Source organism: Schistocerca piceifrons, chromosome 1, assembly GCF_021461385.2.
Source record: "Schistocerca piceifrons isolate TAMUIC-IGC-003096 chromosome 1, iqSchPice1.1, whole genome shotgun sequence".
Classification (NCBI taxonomy): domain Eukaryota; kingdom Metazoa; phylum Arthropoda; class Insecta; order Orthoptera; family Acrididae; genus Schistocerca; species Schistocerca piceifrons.
In genome coordinates, this window is record NC_060138.1 from 460429514 (window position 1) to 460455278 (window position 25765).

At 43.2% G+C, this 25765-nt stretch overlaps 1 protein-coding gene across 1 annotated transcript in view; it reads left to right on the forward strand.

Moving 5' to 3' along the window:
• LOC124736535 overlaps nt 1–25765 on the forward strand; it is a 264204-nt gene that overhangs the window by 41640 nt on the left and 196799 nt on the right. Inside the window, exons 4-5 of the mRNA XM_047248575.1 lie at nt 758–853; nt 5332–5549. Coding sequence (XP_047104531.1) covers nt 758–853; nt 5332–5549 — 314 coding nt within the window. The remainder of the gene's footprint in view (nt 1–757; nt 854–5331; nt 5550–25765) is intronic.

Consider the following 25765-nt stretch of genomic DNA (forward strand, 5'->3'; position numbering starts at 1 on the left):
CTCGTGAGGACGGGAAGGGGACGGCCTCACATCAGCAGTCACCTGTGAGCTGGTGATGAAGATCTGACAGTCAAAGACTGGCAAGCTGGATTCTGTTGTTCGAGTCCGGGACACTGGCCTTCCCCCGCCGCGCCGCTCTGCTGGCCGAAGCACAACACTGTCACACGCGGTCGCATAGAGAAGAGAAACACTGGGACCCCACATCCAAGGTATCACCATCCGATTCACGACTTCGTTCTCAATAACTAAACGGGCCACCTCACGATGCGCGTCTCCAGTCAACTGGGCGAAACAGCAGAAGGCTTTGCAAACGACACAGCTGCCGCTCTCCCAGCCAGAACAATCCAGTAAGGAAACCATTGTACAAATCTTTCAATAAAAGTTATCTTATGTAAAATGCTGTTTCGTTCTACCTCATACCCGAGCCAAGGAAGAACCCACCCTGCCCACATGTTGTTAAGAGAGAAAAAGTAATTTATTTAGTGTTTTTCACCCTGACATAATGCTTTAGAATCAAATGCCCTTCGCAGTAATGTTCATCTTGACAATTGACTAGCATCAAAAGAGGTTTCCCAGTTACACTAGCAACCACTATGCTCCATTGTCTATATAACGTCCTGTGTTGTCTTCTGACTGTTTGTTCCAGCCAAAATGAGTGTAGACGTGTAGAATACGGTGAGGCTCGTGTGGCGAGTCTCGGCTGCGGCATGTCTAATTGTGAGGCACAGCGAGGTGACGAGGCGGTGGCGTGTTGCAGGTGCCAGCGGCCTGCACCTGGCCATCGCGTACAACAACAACGAGCTGGTGCAGGACCTGGTGGAGGCGGGCGCCAGTGTGTCCCAGCGCGCCATTGGTAAGTGGCTGCCCCTCCTAAGAGCTCTGAAAGACGTCAGGACATTGCGTACCGATGTGGCGTGACGTGTAACTCTGTGCGATAGAGTCCGCAGAGTATACGGTCGTCGATGCGCAATGACCAGTTTTTGTCCAAAGCGCTGAGCGAGTTCATCCATTCGTTCAAAAGAGGAGGCCGATATCGTTTGCGCGATTTCGGCCGGTCGGCGTCACGCTGCAAAGACAGAATTGAGGCGCGCACCCACAATCTCTCTCTAACGGCTGTGCAGTAACTATTCGGTAAAAAAGATCGTTTTTTCGTTACTTACAGCTGCGTGATGACATGCCCTTCATTTCTTTAATGACCACAGTTATTGTTTGTACTTACGTAAGACACTGCACGAATTTAGGAAAAGTTTGCAATAAAAAATAGGTTTCATTATGATTTTGTGCTTGGTGCATATTACATAATATTTTGCTGCATATTAAATTTAACTAAGATATCGAATTTTTCCTTAGACTTTGGTGGGGTCCTCTATCTCCAGCAATTTTGAGGAAAGTGATCTGATTTTGCACACTCATATCCGATGGCGGATGCCAGCGATAAAGTGAGAATAAAATATCTACAACATTCCTCATATTTCATAAACGATCCGACCGAGCGAGGTGGCGCAGTGGTTAGACACTGGACTCGCATTCGGGAGGACGACGGTTCAATCCCGCGTCCGGCCATCCTGATTTAGGTTTTCCGTGATTTCCCTAAATCGCTCCAGGCAAATGCCGGGATGGTTCCTTTGAAAGGGCACGGCCGACTTCCTTCCCAATCCTTCCCTAATCCGATGAGACCGATGACCTCGTTGTCTGGTCTCCTTCCCCAAAACAACCCAACCCCCCCTCATAAACGATCCGAGAAACAGAAATTAGATTTTGGCGAATGATAGCACGCAAAGAGGAGAGTATTTTGCAATACGGTTATTATGCAAACTTTCATTATCTACCATGGCATTTCCACTAACTATAGACTTCTTCGATGAAAAATGTAATTTTTAAGGACCATCGGTAGATGGTGAAAAGATACATGGTATGGATTTTGGAACCAAAGTGAAGACGTTATACTTTTATTTTTATACCGAGGATAGGCTTTTTATAAGTTACTGGCCTTACTTTTCCTCAGTTTATCCTTAATAAAATTAGTAAATCAATCTTTCAGAATTCTCTCGCAGCTCCGTCTGCACAACATGTTAGTGACTTGACACTGCGTAAAATCCACTGTGTTTTGGCAAAAGAAGCAAATTTTAATATGGCAACAAGGCAAATGTACGTTTTACTCAAAATTCGCCACATGACGCTTTCTTGTAAGTTACAAGTGGTTTACAAGCCAGCAGAAAATTAATTTATGCTTTAGTTGCATTTTCAGAAAAATTATTTCTAGATACTAACCAAAGCAGAGATAACGGTAGATCTTTTTGAATGGTTTACAGACGAATGGAAAAACTGGTAGAAGCCGACCTCGGGGAAGATCAGTGTGAATTCCGTAAAAATGTTGGAGCACGTGAGGCAATACTGACCTTACGACTTATCTTAGAAGTAAGATTAAGGAAAGGCAAACCTACGTTTCTAGTATTTGTAGACTTAGAGAAAGCTTTTGACAATGTTAACTGGAATACTCTCTTTCAAATTCTAAAGGTGGCAGGGGTAAAATACAGGGAGCGAAAGGCTATTTACAATTTGTACAGAAACCAGATGGCAGTTATAAGACTCGAGAGGCATCAAAGGGAAGCAGTGGTTGGGAAGGGAGTGAGACAGCGTTGTAGCCTCTCCCCGATGCCATTCAATCTGTATGCTGAGCGAGCAGTAAAGGAAACAAAAGAAAAATTCGGAGTAGGTATTAAAATCCATGGGGAAGAAATAAAAACTTTGAGGTTCGCCGATGACATTGTAATTCTGTCAGAGACAGCAAAAGACTTGGAAGAGCAGTTGAACGGAATGGACAGTGTCTTGAAAGGAGGATATAAGATGAACATCAACAAAAGCAAAACGAGGATAATGGAATACAGTCGAATTAAGTCGGGTGTTGCTGAGGGAATTAGATTAGGAAATGAGTCACTCAAAGTAGACAAGGAGTTTTGCTATTTGGGGAGCAAAATAACTGATGATGGTCGAAGTAGAGAGGATATAAAACGTAGACTGGCAATGGCAAGGAAAGCGTTTCTGAAGAAGAGAAATTTATTAACGTCGAATTTAGATGTAAGTGTAACGAAATCTTTTCTGAAAGTGTTTGTATGGAGTGTAGGAAAGTATGGAAGTGAAACATGGGCGGTAAACAGTTTAGACAAAAAGCGAGTAGAAGCTTTTGAAATGCTACAGAAGAATGCTGAAAATTAGATGGGTAGATCACGTGATTAATGAGAGGTACTGAACACAATTGGGTACAAAAGACATTTTCGGCCAAACATGACTAGAAGAATGGATCGGTTGATTGGACACATTCTGAGTCATCAAGGAATCACCTATTTGGTACTGGAGGGAAGTGTGGACGGGAGGGGGGGGGGGAGGGGGGTAAAAGTCATAGAGTGAGACCAAGAGATGGATACAGCAGGGAGATTCAGAAGGTGAAGATTGCAGTATTTATTCGAAGATAAAGAGGCTTGCACAGGGCAGAGTAGCATGGACAGCTGCTTCAAACCAGTCTCTGGACTAAGGATCACAACAACAATATATTTATTTCTTAAACACTCTTACCTAGCAACTTTACCGGCTTCAGCTGGGAGGAGATAAATTTGCGGCCAAATAATATAGTTACTTAGTTAATATTTAATAAAATGCTATTCATTCTATTTTCACACTTTATCATTTTCGTTACAGCATTTGGTTATTACAAGCTTTTTCAAAAATAGAGGCTGTAGTTTCAGGTATATATTCCCTAAATGTAGGCAACAAAAAAATTCACTGCAACGCGTGTTCAGTAATATTTGGAATCCGAGTTATGGCCTTAAAGTTAGTGACATTCACTGAAACGTTTTTCTTCCCGCAGATAGTTGCCATGACAAAATATGTTAACCGGATAGTTAATTCCGGAGCGAAGGGTTCATTGAGTGTCGTGCTCGACATTCGACTCGTTATCAAATCAGGACCTGGCAGAGACACAATTCCTGTACAGAAAGGCGGACGGCACGATGTTTCTAGAAGGATTGGTACAGACAGCAATGATTCCAGACCAAATGACATTTGAACTTCTCCATCACCTTATGTGCACTCATTAGAATTTTACATCTCTGGTTTGGAGAGGGTACGACGAATTTCTGCAACTTCAGTTGTAGATGAAGATACTGTGGATCCTGTGCAAACGACTACTTCTCTCAGTACACGAAGGTTAGTTTTGCAAGTGAATCTTTTTCCTAAGACTGTGTGGAGACTGTCGCAAGATCAACAATTGTGTCCTCATCATTTTCAACGTGTGCAGTTCCTGTCACCAGCAGATTACGCCGCACGAGTTATGGTGTGCCAGCGGTTCGTGGAACAGTGTGCTACAAATCTGAACTTTCCTACAGTACCTTGGTATTGTTCACATATGAAGTACAATTCAGGCAAGATGTCATAACAAACTTCCGCGATCAGCATACATGGTCACATGAAAAGGCACATACAGCTGTTCTGCCTGTCACTAAGAACATTTCTCCCTCAGGTTGTAGGCCAATATCATTGGTAATCGATTAGTTCGACGGAAAGCCAATATTCCGGCAAGAAGAGGGTATTCTGATAATCTGTTTCGAAGGACCTATCTCAGAAACCAAGCATTTCTGGGCATATCTTGTAATGACCTTTTGTTGTTACCTGCATATGATGGATGTTGTTGTTGTTGTTGTGGTCTTCAGTCCTGATCCTGGTTTGATGCAGCTCTCCATGCTACCCTATCCTGTGCAAGTTTCTTCATCTCCCAGTACCTACTGCAACCTACATCCTTCTGAATCTGCTTAGTATATTCATCTCTTGGTCTCCCTCTACGATTTTTACTCTCCACGCTGCCCTTCAATACCACATTGGTGATCCCTTAATCCCTCAGAACATGTGCTACCAACCGATCCCTTCTTCTAGTCAAGTTGTGCCACAAACTCCTCTTCTCCCCGATTCTATTCAATACCTCCTCATTAATTATGTGATCTACCCATCTAATTTTCAGCATTCTTCTGTAGCACCACATTTCGAAAGCTTCTATTCTCCTCCTGTCCGAACTATTTATCGTCCATGTTTCACTGTCATACATGGCTACACTCCATACAAATACTTTCAGAAACGACTTCCTGACACTTACATTTATACTCATTGTTAACAAATTTCTCTTCTTCAGAAAGCTTATTGTGGACTGTGTTTGCATGGAACGGACTGGATTCTCTGGTCCAAGTGATTTTTGGATGCATTATATCTAGCTTGACATGTCAGGTGATGAGACACACTTAGCGTGGGCAGGCCTGACTGGAGTGAGTGGAGTGCCGTTTGCAGGCAGCTTCTTCCTGCCGCGCGACCAGCAGCGGCCGCGGCCGGCGCGCCACACGGACTACGAGGGCCTGGCCTACTTGGGCGAGTTCCCGCTCGCCTGGGCCGCCTGCTGCGCCAACGAGAGCGTCTACAACCTGCTGCTCGACCACGGCGCCGACCCCGACGCCCAGGACTCCTTCGGCAACATGATCCTCCACATGGTCGTCGTCTGCGACAAGCTGGTCAGTCCCAAACGGCGCTCCGCCATTCATTACACATCATCCCAAAAATACAAGAATCGCTTCGTGTTAAGTTCACTCTGGCTATAAAAACTGCATATTACCATCAATGCAGGGTGGTCCATTGATCGTGACCGGGCCAAATATCTCGAAATAAGTGCCAAACGAAAACACTACAAATAACGAAACTTGTCTAGCTTGAAGGGGGAAACCAGATGGCGCTATGGTTGGCCCGCTAGATGGCGCTGCCATAGGTCAAACGGACATCAATTGCGTTTTTTTAAATAGGAACCCCCATTTTTTATTACACATTCATGTAGTACGTAAAGAAATATGAATGTTTTAGTTGGGCCACTTTTTTCGCTTTGTGATAGATGGCGCTGTAATAGTCCCAAACATATGGCTCACAGTTTTAGACGAACAGTTGCTAACAGGTACGTTTTTTAAATTAATATACAGAACGTAGGTACGTTTGAACATTTTATTTCGGTTGTTCCAATGTGATACATGTACCTTTGATAACTTACCATTTCTGAGAACGCATGCTGTTACAGCGTGATTACCTGTAAATACCACATTAATGCAATAAATGCTCAAAATGATGTCCGTCAACCTCAATGCATTTGGCAATACGTGTAACGACATGCCTCTCAACAGCGAGTAGTTCGCCTTCCGTAATGTTCGCACATGCCTTGACAATGCGCTGACGCATGGTGTCAGGCGTTTTCGGCGGATCACGATAGCAAATATCCTTCAACTTTCACCACAGAAAGAAATCCGGGGACGTCAGATCTGGTGAACGTGCGGGCCATGGTATGGTACCAATCCACCTGTCATGAAATATGCTATCCACATCGCTTCAACCGCACGCGAGCTATGTGCCGGACATCCATCATGTTGGAATTACATCGCCATTACGTCATGCAGTGAAACATCTTGTACGAACATCGGTAGAATATTACGTACGAAATCAGCATATATTGCGCCATTTAGATTGCCATCGATAAAATGAGGGCCAATTTTCCTTCCTCCCATAATGCTGCACCATACATTAACCCGCCAAGATCGCTGATGTTCCACTTGTCGCAGCCATCGTGGATTTTCCGTTGCCCAATAGTGCGTATTATGGCGGTTTACGTTACCGCTGTTGGTGAAAGACGCTTCGTCGCTAAATAGAACGCGTGCAAAAAATCTGTCATCGTCCCGTAATATCTCTTGTGCCCAGTGGCAGAACAGTACACTACGTCCAAAGTCGTAGCCATGCAATTCCCGGTGCATAGAAATGTGGTACGGGTGCAATCGATGTTGATGTTGCACTCTCAACACCGAAGTTTTTGAGATTCCCGATTCTCGCACAATTTGTCTGCTACTGATGAGCAGATTAGCCTAGACAGCAGCTAAAACACCTACTTGGGCATCATCATTTGTTGCAGGTCGTGTTTGACGTTTCACATGTGGCTGAACACTTCCTATTTCCTTAAATAACGTAACTATCCGGCAAACGGTCCGGACACTTGGATGATGTCATCCAGGATACCGAGCAGCATACATAGCACACGCCCGTTGGGCATTTTGATCACAATAGCCATACATCAACACGATATCGACCTTTTCCGCAATTGGGAAACGGTCCATTTTAACACGGGTAATGTATCACGAAGCAAATACCGTCAGCACTGGCGGAATGTTACGTGATACCACGTACTTATACGTTTGTGACTATTACAGTGCCATCTATCACAAAGCGGAGAAAGTGGTCCAACTAAAACATTCATATTTTATCACGTACTACACCAATACTTACTAAAAAATGGGGTTTCCTATGTAAAAAAAAAAAACACAGTTGATATCCGTTTGACCTACGACAGCGCCATCTAGCTGGCCAACCATAGAGCCATCTGGTTTCCCCCTTCAAGCTAGACGAGTTTCGTTCTTTGTAGTTTTTTTCGTTTGATGTTTATTTCGTGAGATATTTGGCCTGGTCACTATCAATGGACCACCCTGTATATCCAGACAGTGTTATCTGGTAACATTGCGGTCAGACGAATTGCAGCCACTTGTACGACAACATTACTTCCCCGGTAATGTTTGCGGCTATACAGCTACTTATAAGTGTTTATATGGGTGCCACACAATAGGCTATTTTCCTATGTGATAAATATGGTTTGGATTGTTGTTATTCTGATTCATTATAGCATTTATGTTCAATATTCACATAACATCTCTCTTCTTTGTATGTAATTAGAGCATAAAAATCATTAAATATCAAGATGTGGTCACGTGATCGAAAACGCTCTGTTATTGGCTGATGCTCTGGTGACGGCACAGGCTAGTAGCGTTACCCGAAGATACGAGGCTTTTGCGTTGTTTTCCTGCAAGCAGTCTAGCTCTTTAGTAATGAAAACCCCATCACCACTTTTAAGTAACAATAGAAAGTAATTTTGTGAACACTGATAGTGGAAGCATTGCGAAAGTTGATGCATTTGTGCTCCACCAACGTAGAACGGCGATGTGTGCAACGAAGGATATAGTTTTCCTTGCTGCCTGCAAACACGCTCAAAAATCAGGAACTGTAGAACTTTTACAAATGTGTCTGTATATTATAACTAGATTGTTGACTGTCAGTCATGGGCTGCGACCGAAAGCACAATGAAATTATTCTTGGCAAAACTTAGTGCCGATTTCTTCTCTAGAAGACACTTAGCAGAGATAACGCTGGCAGCAGGCTTTCGGTGGCGCAGCTGACAGCGCATCCGATCGGAAATGACGTGGTCGTGTGTGCGGATCCTGTAAGGGTCATATATTTTTAAACTTTTTACACAAAATACGCAAATAACGTTAGCAAGTACTGATTGTAGCAGTTGTTCCGATTTTGGGGTGCATTATATCTAGCTTCACATTAGTCTTAGTCAGAGAAATAGAAAACAGAGCATAAACGCATATGCTTTGCGAACAAACAGTTCCTTTTTTCGGAAGCATTGCTAGTAATGAAGATATCACTTTATGCCAACAGTACAACAAGTGTTAGGACGACAAGGTTACACGGAGAGATATAAAGTGTGTACAACACGCAGATGACACGAACGTAAGGGCTGTTTTGCTTGTGAGTATAAACTAACATTAGCGTCTGAAGCAGACTTAGTTCGTATTTATGTGAGATGATGAAACTGCAAAAGTTTAAGCAATAAGAATTCTAGTTGGACAGTGCGAATATAAAAACATTGTTTCTAATAAACTAAATAGCGTTTGGTTACCTTAATTAGAAAACATCATTTTTAACGTGACATGTGAACAGTGACTGCAAATATAAGCGCATGTAAACAACAAGAAAAACAGAATAATATTCTATTTCTGATCTGTGTGGTGAAGTTCTGTAATTGTGGTTTGGTTTCCGTGTGAGAGGACTGTCGAGTCGTTTTACAAATAAGTTAAAATGTTTTTCCGGATTAGATTCGAAACAGCGATCTGTGGACACCATCTTATATAATCCGACGGTCTAACGTGCTTAACAACTGAGCAATCGAATAATGGAGGTGTAGTTGAGTAAAACGACAATTTTCAGTAAGAGTTTAATTTCGTTGAATGACACTGTCCTTCGTTGCAAGAGTGGGAGAGCATATCTTGTGGTAAGTTAATGTTAACTTCACAGTGCAACACATTTTTACTTAAGTTAGTGAACTCGTGCGTCGACGTGGTGGCAATTTGCTGCTACCGTGAACCACATTGCGACTTCTCATTCTCTGCAGTTTCTGTAGAGGTATTTGTGCAGTATGGCACTACACACCATTTGTAACCCATTTTCCAAAAAGTAAATTCCAAAACAAGACATCACTGTGAATTAGCGTTGTGGCAGTAGGAGCAGCGAGCTACCCAGTGACTTCACAGGCATCATATGACTTGAACGGAGCGTTTTAGGGGCTTTGAGATTTTTTGAATTGCATTTCCATTTTTATAAAAGAATACTGCAACTCAAGTGTAAAAAAAAAAGAATATTAGGAGCACAATTAATCATTTAAGACAATTTCGAGAAAACAATCAAATACCTATTGCCATAAAATAAGCAAGCGCGAGCTAGTGGAAGTGTCTGCGCCTCTCTCACCTTCACATCATACAAGTTAGGAAGGACAAGAGAATAAAAATGGAATCCTCATAGGATGACTTTGTTGTCTGTCTGTCTGACCGACTGTTAAGAATTCTTTTTCTCAGGAACAGGTACCAGTATCTACCTGCAATTTATGACACACACTGATTTCCCTGATCGCTTGGCGCTGTAAACAAATTAAGCTTATAAGTGAGTGTAATCGAAATATATGGCCGTTTATATCACATATTTTGACATTCGCAAATTTCCTTATCTAAACTTACGTGGTACTTCCCGTTGACATAGAATAATGAAATTTGGTCAAAAGTAATATTTCACACTAAAAGTAAGGGAAGAAATCCGAGAGTTGTTAATTTGTAATTATCTCACACGAAAAAAAAAATTTTGTCACTTCTTATGCGACTGTGTACATGTCTGCCTGTCTATAAACACAGCAACGGGCAATCTATTCAAGTTGAAACTCATGTGACACGCTAAGGTTTTTGGTCCGTTGGTGGCATGAACACCTTTAAGCACCTTTAAGCACATACTTCGATAACTTGCCAGTGACCCGCCAGGTTAGCCAAGAGCGCTAATGTGCTGCTTCCTGGACTTGAATAGGCGCGCCGGCCCCGGATCGAATCCGCCCGGCGGATTAACGGCGACGGCCGGTGTGTCGGTCAGCCTGGATGCGGTTTTCAACATCCCACTAGGTGAATACTGGGCTGGTCCCCATGTCCCTCCTCAGTTGCACAGCTCACAGACGTTTGAAACACGTTCGCACTATTTGATGGCTCACACTAGACGCAGACAGCTGTGGTGCACTACTTCCATCTGAGGGGGCACGGGTTGGCGCCAGGAAGGGCATCTGGCCTCCCTCTGACACTAACATTACCAAATCCGTAGTAACAGGGCCGACACCGCGTTGAGGTGAGAAAATGGCCTAAGGAAATGATGACTTCGATATCTTGACAGGAAATGATGACTTCGATATCTTGCCAGTATCAATATTGATAACAAGGAAAAATTGCCGAAATTCTATATTTCTGGGATGGATGATCTATATGCGTAATTTCACGGAACCCTCGGTGCACAAATCCTAATCGCGCTTATCCCGATTTTTTTATGTGAGTGGAATGTTTCAGAGAAATTACCTTTTTCAGAATTTTACCATAATGCCAAATACAATTTCGAATATCATGTACAAGCAAATGGTCTGAGAATTCCTAAAACACCACACTCTGTGGCGTCTGCTTACCTTTGTTGAGCACTTTAAAAATTACCTATACGGGAATAAAGTGTGACGACAGTCCTAGGCGCCTGCAGGTAGGCTACACTTCTGCTCTTGTGCTTGCTAGCAGGCATGCAGCCTCAGAAGGGTGCCTAGGAGTTGCCTGTCTGCAAAGGCACCATTACAGTTTGTCTGTGTACAGGTACATACTTAATATGCTCAACAGAGGCGGGTGGGTAGCACCGATTGTGTTGCGGAAAGGGGGGGGGGCTTTGACAGACCCTTTGCCGTTTTATTCGTTCATGTGTTAATGTTGTACTTCTCCATGATCAGGCAACAGGAGCGCACGAAACAGGAGGGCTGTAAAAGCATGAGCATCCTTAGCTGCTTCAGATCATGTTCAAATTTCGTCGAATATTTTTGAACGGTCCCTAGTGGTTCCACCCTGCATAACATAGCAAAAATTACGGTCACACTACATTCCAAAGGGGCCTGATCATGTCCAATGGGGTTTATACCTCATGATGTCCTTAGAGTAGGATTAAATCGTCCGGGTGGTGTCATCAGTGTCGAACATTGTCAAGTACATCGTACTGTTGCTCATTGCACTGGACCTGGTGTTTTCGACAGTGAAATGTGTAGAAAACAACATTCCAAGGAAATTGGTGGTTTCATTGATGCCCTTGCGGTACCTCTTGAGGACTTTTCGTGTCATTTCTGAGCAGTGGTGTACCGGGTGATCAAAAGGTCAGTATAAATTTGAAAACTTAATAAACAACGGAATAATGTAGATAGAGAGGTAAAAATTGACACACATGATTGGAATGACATGGGGTTTTATTAGAACAAAAAAAAAACATATTGCTAGACGCGTGAGAGATCTCCTGCGCGCGTCGTTTGGTAATGATCGTGTGCTCAGCCGTCGCTTTCGTCATGCTTGGCCTCTCAGGTTCCCAGACCGCAGTCCGTGCGATCGTGCTGTTATTGGCTTTGGGGTTACCTGAAGTCGCAAGTATATCATGATCGACCGACATCTCTAGGGATGCTAAAAGACCACCATAACTCCGGACATGCTTTGCAATGCTGTTCACAACATTATTTCTCGACTACAGCTATTGTTGAGGAATGATGGTGGGCATATTGAGCATTTCCTGTAAAGAACATCATCTTTGCTTTGTCTTTCTTTGTTATGTTAATTATTGCTATTCTGATCAGATGAAGCGCCAACTGTCGGGCATTTTTTGTACGTTTGTATTTTTTTTGGTTCTAATAAATCCCCATGTCATTCCAAGCATGTGTGTCAACTTGTACCTCTCTATCTACATTATTCCGTGATTTATTCAGTTTTCAAATTTATACTGACTTTTTGATCACCCGGGAAATTGAAATTTTTTCCATGGCCAGGCCAACCATAAGAAAACGGCATGATTTCAATGCTGGGTATCGCGGCAAAAGGAGGGATGTACCGTGTGTAGGAGGGAATGTGATGACCTTTTCCATGAACTGATGTGTCGCCTTTTTTCCGCACAGATCGATGCCTTGCTGTGGAAGCGTCTCCGAGCCTAAGGATGAAGCCGCAGTGCGCCACGCTTTTGTACCACTACAGGTTGTAGGCACTTTTGAGTGATCCTTTAATCGTGTTGCGCAGTGTGTGTATATAGATAAAGATATACAGTAACGTCAATGTCTCCCGTTACACCAGGAGCGAATTTTCATACATTATTTACCGTTGACATCATACTACAGACAGAGACTTTCACAATGCAGAACCCGAGCCAACTGAGCAGTGAGTATCATTCTGTGGTGGATGGCGAAGAGTCTCACTTACGTTTGTGGCTGTCACAGCAACACCATCGTGTGCCTAGACGACTTGGTGAAAGTTCACAGGATACAGTGGTTCTCGAACTCCATATAACCGCAACCCCTGAATCATGGTGTGGTGATGAGGTGTGGCTGAGCGTAAGATTACAGGACGGATTTGGTAATAATTGTTGAAGGGGTGGTGAACGTTCAGCAGCATATGGCAAGAATGGGAGACCCTGTTGTCATACCCTTCATCATCAGGATTCCAAATAGTGTATTGCAGCAGGATAATGCCATACCTGATACTGCAAGTCACACCACAAATACCTTTAGGAATGTACGAATCCTATACTGGCCTGCCCACTCCCCTAACCTGTCACCTATAGTGAACATCAGGGACGTAATAGGAAGACATATAGTTTCACACGAGCCTCTATCTAGCAATCTTCCTTAACTAACACAGCATGTGGTGCAAGCATGGCAAGAAATTCCTGTAGGTGACATTCAGAGGCCGTTTATGTGACAACAAATACGCGTTTTTATTCGTACCCGTGTTAGTCACACCTAAATCTAGTACTGATGCCGGCCATTAATTTCGAAAGGAATGAGAGTGTAATCAGTTAATAACCGTTATGCGATGAACTTCACGATGTTTCATAAATATCGGACTGATACTGCATGGTGTAACATCTTCCATTTCCATCAGTGTATAAGCTCCCATGACTTAATTATGGAATAGATCGCAGAACACCGATGATAGCAATCGACAATATCAGACACGAGTATAGAACTGACTGACCGTTCGCTGGGTGGATGTATAAATATCAGCCGCAAGGAACACAACGATCCGGTGTAGTCACATGACGAGACTGCCATTTGCTGGGATATAGAAGTGTGTGCAACACCTGGGTTCCACTGAATTCCCATCAGAGCGCTCATACACTCAACCTCCACCTTTCAACTACCACCTTGACTTAAGCATAATGGAGAAATGAACGCTAAGAGGATTAATAAAATGACCCCATAGATGACTAGTAGAAAAGGATTTCACACAACCTATAATTTAATAAAGCTACTAATCAGTCTCTAAGCTCAATATTTATCAAAATGGGCAGGAAATGAAATCTGACTACTAAATAATAAACAAATTAAATATCACAAAGAGATTTATTTTATGTAATAAACGTATAAATATACGATTCACTGAACAATGCTTAAATAGAAGAAGGGCGCAAAATAATGGTGTTGAGAATAATTAGCTGACAAGTTTTTTAAAGGGGCACTCACTGTGAATGCTGAATCTCTTATGAATGGGTCAGTCAACAGAGATAATGATAAACCCAGACTGTGCGACAGAATGCCACTCAGAAATGAGAACTCGGTGAAAAATGTATGTACAAAATTGTGAGTAATGTAGCGCCAAGACGACAGCATTCGCTACTGAGGGCTTCATAGAAGAATTACAGCTCCCTATCAAGCCCGTGTTGCAAGTATTTCACCATCAAGATCTCACGCGGTGTGTGGACAGCAAGCAGCAATCGGATGGTGCAGCCGCTGATCTACGTACTGCTGGGCTCTCTGATGATCAATGATCGCGGATAAAACCGCAATGAGATAAATTCCAGGAGAAGATACCATCAATAGACCTGTTCTCCCTCGCGGTCCAGAGGAGACACTTTTCATCTCAAGCACAGCGCACCGACACCGAAAATTTGTGCTTCTTGACCCAACCACACTCGAATGTTTCAAATTTTAGGAGGCCGTGGAAAAATGCGTCAATCATCTGTGTTCACTGTACTTCGCAAAATTTCACCAAGACGGCTAGCAACATTTTTGTACCAATCGTGGTCATTACCGCCAATTTTCAATAGGGCTCTGTAACGTCATATCGCATCGTGTTGAGTTGCCTAGTCAGTTCTCTGTATTTCCCGCGACACGCGAAAGGAGACATGAAGATTGCCGTCCAAAAGGAACAAAGTATCGGCCGGGCGCTAGGCGCTGGTGTGTCGGGCGTCCCGTGGCTTCAGACGTCAGACTGTGAGGACTACTGAAAACAATAGTAACTCTTGGCGTCACTCAGGCAAAGCCCAGAAATGAATTGGAATAAAACATTTAGCACAGAAACCAGAAAGTTTCACTTGCTGTCGCTTCATGTCTAACATAGTGGCCAAGAATCGTAGCAGGTCGGCTGCTATGGGGATCCGGCACATGCTACAGTCCACTCCCCATCTTATTCGCAGGAAAACCAGCCTGGCCCAGCCCGACTTCTTGTTTTTCTGACACACTCAATGCAAGTGGCCCTCGTCCAGCCCCAGCTCGCATACATAAGCACGACAGAAGGGCAAGCAATGCCCCAAAATCTGTTAAAATATCATGAATAAAAACCAAAGTCTTCATTACCAATATCACTTTCAGCAAAGACCTATCTTGGCCCGCCCCCACTGAGACGCATAATAAAATGATATCAGATAAAAAAAATGAGAAAAATGAGAAGACACAGGACACATTAGCCTTGTAAACTCTTATAACCCCCCAGTCAGAATTTATTTGCTTTTAACAGTGGTTGACTAACTTAGAGTAACGATAGTTTGCCAATCGCTCAAAAAAATCTGAATAGTAGCTACTAACATGTCACTACATAGGACATACCCGAGTCAAGTACTGACAGCAAAAAGGGGAAGTCTCACTCCGACTGATAAACAAACCACATCCGACACAGAAACGCACTCAGAGACGCCTCAATCATCCACAGAGGCAATCGTACAGTCACGGAAAGCCTAGAAGCTGTGGTTGGAAATTCGTCCATCTGGTCTTTGCAAACTTCGCATTTACTTGAACAATTAAAATTCAGACTGGAGGCCAATTCAAATACAGTCACGCTCTTCCACGAAGCAAAGTGGTCGACAATATTTTTACGCTTGTGGATTTAAACCATGACACTCTGTCGTACCGTATCCTTGATCAAGAAATATGGCTTGTACAAGGTTGATTGATGACTGATGGTCGTTTCATCTCACATGCAACCAGTTTCCATAAATTTGTAGTAATAGGCACACCTCTCTCAGACAGATAAATGCGGCTATTTAAAATGTGACATATAATTCGCGAGACATTCGGTAAATTTTGAAATGAAAAATGACGTTGTGTAACATATTATTCACAGCAATTTGTATGGACAGTATGAAATATGTACAAATAAACATTTACCTAGACAAAATTCGTTAAAATGGGATAAATAAGTAAGTTTACGAAATAAGATTTATATCTGAGTGACCCCTGTTCTGTTAACAGATGACATATAAGGCGTTAAAATTGATATAACAAAACGGAGTGGGCCGGCCAGTATGGCCGAGCTGTTCTAGGCGCTTCAATCCGGAACCGCGATGCTGCTACGGTCGCAGGTTCGAATCCTGCCTCGGGCATGGGTGTGTGTGTGATGTCCTTAGGTTAATTAGGTTTAAGTAGTTCTAAGTCGTAGGGGACTGATGACCTCCGATGTTAAGTCCCATAGTGCTCAGAGCCATTTGAACCATTTTTGGCGCGAGGGATTAGCCAAGCGGTCTGAGGCGCTGCAGTCATGGACTGTGCGGCTGGTCCCGGCGGAGGTTCGAGTCCTCCCTCGGGCATGGGTGTGTGTGTTTGTCCTTAGGATAATTTAGGTTAAGTAGCGTGTAAGCTGAGGGACAGATGACCTTAGCAGTTAAGTCCCATAAGATTTCATATACATTTGAACATTTTTGAACCATTTTTGAACAAAACAGAATCAAAAACTTGGTGAGCAACGATGTTTCCGCCGGGGAGGCGTATTCTGGTTCAGGACTGTGGCCTTTCCTAAGCAGAGCCATAGTATGGAAAGTGGTCACGCTCGTACTTCGCTTCTCAACAAATTAAACACATGGACTCCTCTGCAGGATCTGTTGAGCATGGAATGTGGGCTGGCATAGGCAACTTTCATGCCTAATGGGAAAAATTTGACCAGTGGCGAGGGCCTCCTATGTTATATCTCTCAGTAGCAAGCGGCCGGCCGAAACAGCAAAAGTGAGCAGCTCCATACACCCTTCTCGATGGGGAGGGGCATCATTTGTTGGACCGAGAGGCTCCCGATGCCGAGAGACAGCTCACCATGGAAGTAATGCTCTGCTGGACACAGCGACAGGAATTATTATTGGCTCTTAGTGTCTCTGAGGATCACCACAGTCAGGGATTTTCAGCAGGACTAAGTATTGGCTATCTGACGACAATTAAGATAACCTTGCTCAGAGTGTTGGAATGATCCCACAGACGTGTGGAAGTTGTGCATCGTCAAACGAAGAAAGACAGCAGAGCAGTCCTCATTTGGACTGCTGGTTTCTACTGCTCTCGCTTGGAGAGGAGAAAATATAGAAAAAGCTGTGCCGGTTCTCAACAACGCAGCACATATCTGCCTTGTCCACGCAGTCGTCCCGACTGTGTGATTTGCGAGAACTCAGAAGGTACTAGAGCTAGTGCCCGACATTACCGTGGTACTAGAACCATTCTCTTCGTAGCTCCTTTCTGCCGTTTGCCTGGATGGGCCATTTCCACCGGACGGCCACCGTCACCTCACTCGGACATTTCCAGCCACGTGTCCGCCCGGGCGCCAGGCTGCCTCGCACAACGGCCTTGGTGAGCACCTTTGCAGCGCGCTCCTCCTCGTTCTAGCAGACCTGAAGACGCGCGCTTCAGGTAAGCTGCCGCGCCAGTTCCTCTCGTACTGACTGCCGTTGTTCTTCTGTCTTTGCCAGTTTTTCTGAAATTCTATACTCTGTAATCTTGCCGACCAGAGGGCCGATCGCGGTCATTCCGTCTGTCATTGCTGTTTCCTTATGGCACCTGGGAGTTCCTATTAAAATTACTGTTCTGGCCCCTCTTTCAGTCATCAGCCTGTTGTTTTTGAAGCTGAATTCCAGCTCGCAGAATGGACTAATGAATTCTTCTGTACTAGTGCTACATTTCCCGAAGAATGTACGTTGGTAGTTGCTAGGCACCTTAGAGAAGTACAATTTTATAATTTCGCTATCGCAGTGTGGCGCATCTAGAAATTGATCTTTCTTTATTAGCCCCTCGAATACATTTATAGGGGTTCCCCTTCTGTCACATCGAAAGCGATGAAATTGTTACTGACGCGACATTGGATTCACATGTACGACTGCACCGGCGCTGGCAGGATTGTCCCATTCTTTCCTGTCTTTGTCATTACTGGTGTGGCACTCTACCATTCACGTGTCTTTTGTGTTTACTGTGTTCTTCCTCTCTCATATTGTGTATTTCATCCAACCCATCACTACCTGTAAACGAATTCTTTCTTTCTCTGCTGTTTAAAGCTTCCTGTTCTGTGTGAAAATACCGTTTTTGACCCTATGCTGAACAAAGTTCATCTTAGTGGGCCCGTCTATTTGACATTCGCTTACTAACAATCTTGTTTTGCTCCATGTTATCATTCAGGAAAGCAAAGAATAGGAACTAGTCCATACGACACCTAACAATTAAAACAAAACAAAGCTTTTCATAACTTACTAAAACTAATCCACAACGTAGATTGCATATTCATATCCCCTCCAAAATAGTGACAACGCCGTGGCAATGCCGGTAATCATCAGAAGAAAATCTAATGTGAAGTAGAAACCAAACACATGGACAACAAACAAAAAAAAGACATAGCTAAATTTGTTGGAAAGAAAACACAATAGTTAGTACATTCGTTCAGCTGTTTAAAACTATCGCAGAATTGAATAAAAATTGGAAATGATAAAATTTTCAATATTTAATCTAATAAAAATTATTAAGTGATCACTGACAACATCTCAGCGTTCACAGGAAAGATCCAAGAGCCGGCCGGAGTGGCCATGCGGTTCTAGGCGCTACGGTCTGGAGCCGAGCGACCGCCCTGGTCGCAGGTTCGAATCCTGCCTCGGGCATGGATGTGTGTGATGTCCTTAGGTTAGTTAGGATTAAGTTCTAGAGGACTGATGACCTCAGAAGTTGAGGCCCATAGTGCTCAGAGCCATTTTTGAACTGTCCTCTGTGTTACTGGACTTTCTGATGATCGATGACGACAGATAAAACCCAGTGAGATTAATTCAGGAAATAATCTTTACTGCTGTCCGGATCACTGAGACAGTCTTACTCCTAAGTTTGCACAAGAGCTTCTCCAGGAAAAGACACTATAAGTACACCTATTCTCCCTGGCAATCCAGAGAGGACTCCATATACTTCTACTCCCTGGTGGTCCAGAGGAGACCCTTCCATCTAGTGCACAGCGCACCGACACCGAATGATAGTGCTTCATGACACAACCAAGCTCGCATGTTTCCACACGTAGGACGCTGTGGGAAAACGTGTCAATTATCTGTGTTCAGTGCATCCCACAAAATCTGACATTTTTTTACCAATCATGGTCGTTGCCCCCCCCCCTCCCCCCAGTTTTTAGTAGGTCCCTCTAACGTCACTTCCGGTCTTCCTGAGTTGCCCAAAAACTCCCTGCATTACGCGGGATGCACGAAAGCAGCCGTGAAAACCGCAGCCCAAACGAACATAATACCACCCCGACGATGGGCGCCGGTGTGTCGGGTATCTCGTAGTTTCAGACCTCGGATTGCAAGAACCACTGAAAACAACACTAACACCAGTCGTCGGCCAAGCAAAGCCCAGACAATAAACAGCAACAAAACGTTTAACGCTGGCTTCAGAAAGTCGCACTCACTGTCGCTTCATATCTAATACAATGGCCAAGAACCGTAGCAGGTCAGCCGCCCTGAGCGGGCACACGCTGTTGCCCACTCCACCTCTTATTAGCAGAAAAGCCAGCTTGGTTCGGCCTCGTCCAGCCCCAGTTCACCCACACAAGAAGGACAGGAGAATAAGCAATTTCCCAACAGCATTTGAAATATCACGAATAAAAATCAGAGTCCTTGTTACCAGTTTCATTTACTGCAATGACCTTTCTCGATCCGCCCCCACTGAGATGTATTAATAAAGTGATACTTCAAAAATAATTCAGGAAAATGAGAAGAGAGAGGCCACAAGTGGCTTGTAACCTCTCATGATAAGTGGCGCACTCGTGTTGCGAGCGCAGCCGCAGCCGGGCACCAGAGATACCAGCGGTCTCGTTGGCGTTATTCGATACAAATAGGCAATACGCTGGCACCAGACTTTCCTTTCTCCCTTCTCTTCATCAACAAACACTGCACAGCACTCAGCGTAGTGATCCACATCAGTAACATGTTGGAGGAAACCTACGACAAAGCATACGGTTAACCACAACGTCACCGCGTCTCGCATATTATAACATCGTTTTCATGGACAACACTGATCACCACCGAACTGCCTGAGATCGTAGAGAGCGAGGATACCATGCGAGCTGAGTGCCTCGCATTTTCGCCAAATGTCGATCCGTGATACTCCCCTCGGAGAAAATAATGGATCAATGTATTTAATGCAGCTTTATCTTTTCGTTTACGACCATCAGAGACCACGTCAAGTAACAATAAAGCACTTCTACAAGACTTTTTTGCAGCCCAAAGGCGTTGCATTCTTTCTGTGGCCGCCTGATTTCTCTCCTATGCCCAGCCATTGTTTTGATTTTGCTCAACGTAGAAATTCGACTAGTTCTTGATCAGTGAGTTGTGCTTTGAGAGGTTAAAGAAGTCTTCCTACTTCATTCCAGTGCTCTTGAGATCCTTCCTTTCTTCCATAAACCATTTAACGGAAATTTTATGTCTCTTGTTAAGTACTTTGAAAATCTTCTTCGTTAGTCGGGTGCATCCATCCTGGGAAAATGTTCCTAGAGCGTTAGTCGTCGTCCCATATTATTATCTTCTGTTCCTCTCAGTCTCTAACGTCCATTTATTATCTTAGGATCCATTATTTACCGAAGCTGTACACCTACATATTCTAAAGGCTAGTGCCTTGTCGTTGCAATAACTCTATTCTTTTTAGTTCCTGTGATCGTCACATCCTATCCCCTCCTAGATGTGTTCCAAATACTTCATCTTAGGCAGTCTTCCTTCTTCCTTTCTCGGCACTTTCCCTTCAAGAATATTTGATGAAGGTTTGGTTTCTGATGACACGTCTAATACATTTTGTTTTTCTATTTTCCATTTCCATTAATAATTTTCTCTCTTCGTTGACGTCCATCAAGATTTCCATGCTGGTTTTCCTTTCCGTCCAGCTCATTCTTGTCATTTTGTATCATATCCACATTTGAGCAACATCAAGGCGATTCCTTCCCACTTTACCCAGATACCAATTTTCACTTCCATAGAGCAATATCCTCCATAAAACTGATTTAGAAAACAATTTTCTTACATCTGTGTTTATAAGTTTGCTGGTTAAAATGTTTTTCTTAGTCATATATGCGTCCTGAAAGAAAGCAGCTTCTCGCTAAAATGTTTCCCATTACAATGTTAAACTCCATTATATTTCTTACAGAAAAGGTCATATTAATTTTTTCCCTACGACTAATAGTTCCCGCCTTGCAATTAATGGAACAAATCGCAAATTATTTTTAAAATAGTGTTTTAATGGTACAAAATTAATGTTTAGTTTAATGAAGTGGGTTAAGAACAAATATTAAATGTGTGTACCACGTTTAAGTGTAGCAGAGCCGTATTAAGTGATGTGTACTTGGAATGTAGGGTGTAACAGCGGGGTGGGTGTGAGGGAACATAACTCACAGGATTGTACTCACGCAGTTTCCTTCTTCTGAGTACTGCACACTGAAGAGCGTGCATGCCAGTCCCCACTCTGTCTTCCCCGTTACGTCACAAGAAGCAACTGCAGGATGTTCCACAAACTTATACCGATCCTCCCGCGGTGCGCCGTATGAATCACTTGCAACGCAATGAACAGACTCGCTCGGGCGTGTTTTTTTACTACAAAGTGCGTCAACACGAAACGAAATGCAGCTACGAGTTATTGATAATATTAACACAAGAAATTTATACGTAAACGTCTAAGCGCTGTTCTACAACGCAGCTGTAGCTTTCTTCCGCGAATGCAATCTCCCTCATTAGGAGTGCCGCTCACTTTTCACTTTGCAGCCAGACTGTAACTCCTCTTCGTTTCCTGTCCAGGTCTCTTATGTGAGCAGACACAACTACTTCGCTGAGTTCTTGTTTATTTAGTGGAGTTATTTTCAGTTTATTAAGTGAGTACTTATTTGCAGTTGTTTAGTGAATTATTATATAAAAATGTTTAACAGCTGGAGGGTCGGTATAACTTTGTGAAACATCCTGCAGTTGCTTCTTGTGACGTAACGGGGAGGATGGAGTGGGGACTAGCATGCCTATACCATCACTGACTGGAGTACTTTTCACAGCAAGAGTTGTATTAGATGCATCACTCGAGCATCCGCTCTGACAACATCTAAATAGTTTCAGAGGCTTAAATTTTCTCCGTCTGCAACAGAAGTAAATCACCTTTGTGTTACAGAACCTCAGATATTTCAACATAAATTAAGCAATGCATTACAGCCGATTACTGTTTTAGACTTGAACATGATCCGTGTGATTCCTTGAGCCACATTCACATCCTCACTGGCAAATACACTGTGGATGTGGGGTAAGTGGCTGCACTCAGTGCAGCCCGCTCTACAAGTGCCAGCAATTACTGAAGGGAAGAGATTTACGCAGCCTACCAGTAACACCGTTACTGGTGACAGAAGTATAGTAACATTCTGGTCATTCATTAATACACCACTAAGTGTCTAAAATGCAATTACACTACTTTACAATACCCTGTAACTAACAAACAGCAGCAAGGTGCCATATTTACCAACGCATTCACTTCCTCATCAACACTACAAAGGTCGTTCACAAATTATACATTTCTCAGCCACTGTTAATAGGAACGCATTTTACATAAAAATCTCAGTTAACAACTGCAGATAAGTATTTATAACTTAAAATATTTACAATATCCGCAGCTCGTGGTGCTGGGTTCGATTCCCGGCGGGGTCAGAGATTTTTTCCTGCCTCAAGATGACTGGGTGTTGTGTCGTCATCATCATTCATCCCAATTACGGTCGGAGGAAGGCAATGGCAAACCACCTCCGCTAGGACCTTGCCTAGTATGGCGGTGCGGGTCTCTCGGAGTATGGGACCTCATGATGATGAACTGAAAATAATTCCGCTGTATAAACACGAGCGCTGTGAAGATATTTTGCCTGCTCGCATTGCAGAACTGGACAGGAAATGCTGTGGAGGTACAGTCTGTCTGTAAACTGAAAAAAGATCATTTCTCGGGGTTAAGGAAGTCGCCGTTCCCCGAAGAATACTACAACTGCCTGACAGGATGACTAAGAGACAATTCCCCCTCAAGTAGTGTCGAAAGTGTGCAGAGTTACGCAGTACTTTTCCATATACGTTTCTCCTGTTCATATTATTTGTCACTCATATCTACAGTCCATGTAATGTTAACTCACTTGGTGAAAAACGAACATCCCCAGACCGGGTGTGTCTATACATTGCGTTGCAATTGATTCATAAGGCGCAGTGCAGAAGGGTTGGTATAACTTTGTGAAACATACAGCAGTTGCTTCTTGTGATGTAGCTGGGTAGATGGAGTGGGGAACCATTTCGTCCATCTTCAATAAATTTGGGAACCACCTGGTCGCTGTTCAATTTGCAGAACACCTATGACAGAGGGAACTGCATAATCACAATCCGCTGGCCGGTGTGGCCGAGCGGTTCTAGGCGCTGCAGTCAGGAAACGCGTGACTGCTACGGTCGCAGGTTCGAATCCTGCCTCGGGCATGGATGTGTGTGATGTCCTTAGGTTAGTTAGGTTTAAGTAGTTCTAAGTTCTAGGCGACTGATGACCTCAGATGTTAAGTGCCATAGTGCTCAGAGCCATTTGGACCATTTCATCACAATCCTATAGCCTATCTTCCCCCACACGTTCCCTACCCCCCCCCCCCCCCCCCGCCCATGCGTCCATCCACTCCACGCTGTTACACCCCAAGAACATAATTTTTCCCTTAATACGGCTCTACAGCACTTACATGCGATATACACTTTTAATAGTTGTTCTTAACCCACTTCATTTAACAATAAAAATAATTATTATAACATTAAAACACTGTTTTAATAATATGTGATTTTTTCATCGCCTGCAACGAGGAAATTATTAGTGCTAGGAAAAAATTAATATGATCTCTTTCGATGGGAATTTAACGTAGTTTAATTTTGTACAGGGAAATATTTTACGTTAGAAACAGCAGTTTTCGAGTTACTCAAGAAAAACGTAAGAAAATATCTTTATACGTCTCCAATCCCTCGTTCATTCCCCATCAGTGAAGATTTTTAATATGTGGTAGTTGTGGGATGATGGCAGTGCAGGTTCATTTTTAATATCAAATTGATTTGCAAATTAATTAAATTGATCAGTTAATTACTTCCATCCCTACCTCAAGATGACATCATGGGTTTTATGGGTTTTCCCCATTCGGCACGTAGGTCCCCTCCCTCCTCATGTCCTCCCCTCCCCCTCCCACACTGCCCTATTGACAAAATTTCGAATTTTGGTGGAAATTTCGAATTTTGGGAGCAAATGTAAAAAAAATGTTGGAAATTTCATAAATGGCTGGAACTACATGTGTATGCTATGCTGACATTCAATCCAGACCCCCACCTGGGAGCTGGCGGGAAATCAAAAATGGCTGTGCTTTTTTCGAGATTCTAACCACTGTCATTCTGCACAGAAAGCCCAAGTGCACCCCCAAAACAGGGAAACCGTCCAGATGCAGGAGAGGAAGGTTAGGCTAGTGTACTTTATTTATTTTGGTTGAGAAACTGAAGTATAGATTGCTTATAATTACATAATTAATCATAAAGACTGGTCCTAATTACATAACCATCTGGACAGCTACACACAAGTAGCGCCTAAACTCACAATACAGCTCAAAAATTGACAATGTCATAAAACTGGCGTTATCCTGTTGGGAGAAAATTTCACAGTACCACTTGAAACTAGTGGCAGATATACTCAAAATAAACTCTACATAGGATGATACCTTCACCTACATGATGGAAGAAGGTACTACATTTTTGGTGGGAAATGTGCTCAGTTGACTAGATGTTGGTGTTGTACAGATAGAAGTTTCAAGCTGAGGACTGTATCTATAGCATCGTACATAAGGAATGGAAGGATGTGGTAATGGATGAGTGTAGGGGGAATACTTTTCAAAAAATACTGGCGATGCAACATGTTGGACTGAAGATGCAGTCCACAAGTCATAGAGACTATTGCCTGTGCTGGAGCTGTTTGTGTTTCTGAAATGGCCAGTCAGACCAAACTGCAGGAGACGACTTTGTGTGCCCACTGCCACCACATTTTACTGACCACATGTGTGTCCCACTGTTTCATGTCGATGTTTGCCACAGATGCCTCTTGCTACATAGCTCAACAATCACCCTGCAACCTGGTGCTCGAAATTCAGGAACGCCAATACACACTATCACAACTGATGAAAAGTACTGCACTGTTCCAGTTGCACATCGAAATTGTCGTGAAAAAACCAACACTCTTTGCGAATGAGTCATAATGCAACACATGTAATGGGGATTGAGAAAATAATCTTAAAAACACAACTAGCACTGCCAGATATATTCACTTATAAATATATTATAAATATCCACCCTGCGTAAAATCGAAACAAACTTCCACTACTTTGCTGCGAAAACTAACGATCACTGCAGAATGTCCTTTTAGAAACTTTTATTGGAGTAAAGAAAAAGGGAGAATTTAAACTCTGAAGATAAAAAAGACATCAATGTTAAGCGATTTCTTTCAGTTTGATGGACTAAATTGTAATTGACAAGCGCTCCATAACCAATTAATTTGCTCGATCAGAATGCTGGTAATTTACAGAAGCAGTGAGAATAGTGTTGATCAAGAGCGGAAATTGCGTAATTCGCCAGCGATGTAGTCTGCTTACTTATGTAATTCTGCATGTAAAAATCTCAGTGCAGTATTTCTGCTGTGAATTTCCTTTAGTGTTGAAGTTATGTACATAATCCATTGTTAAGGGCCCTTCCACACACGCACATACACAAGAGAAGTACCGCGATCTATTTCAGAAGCAGT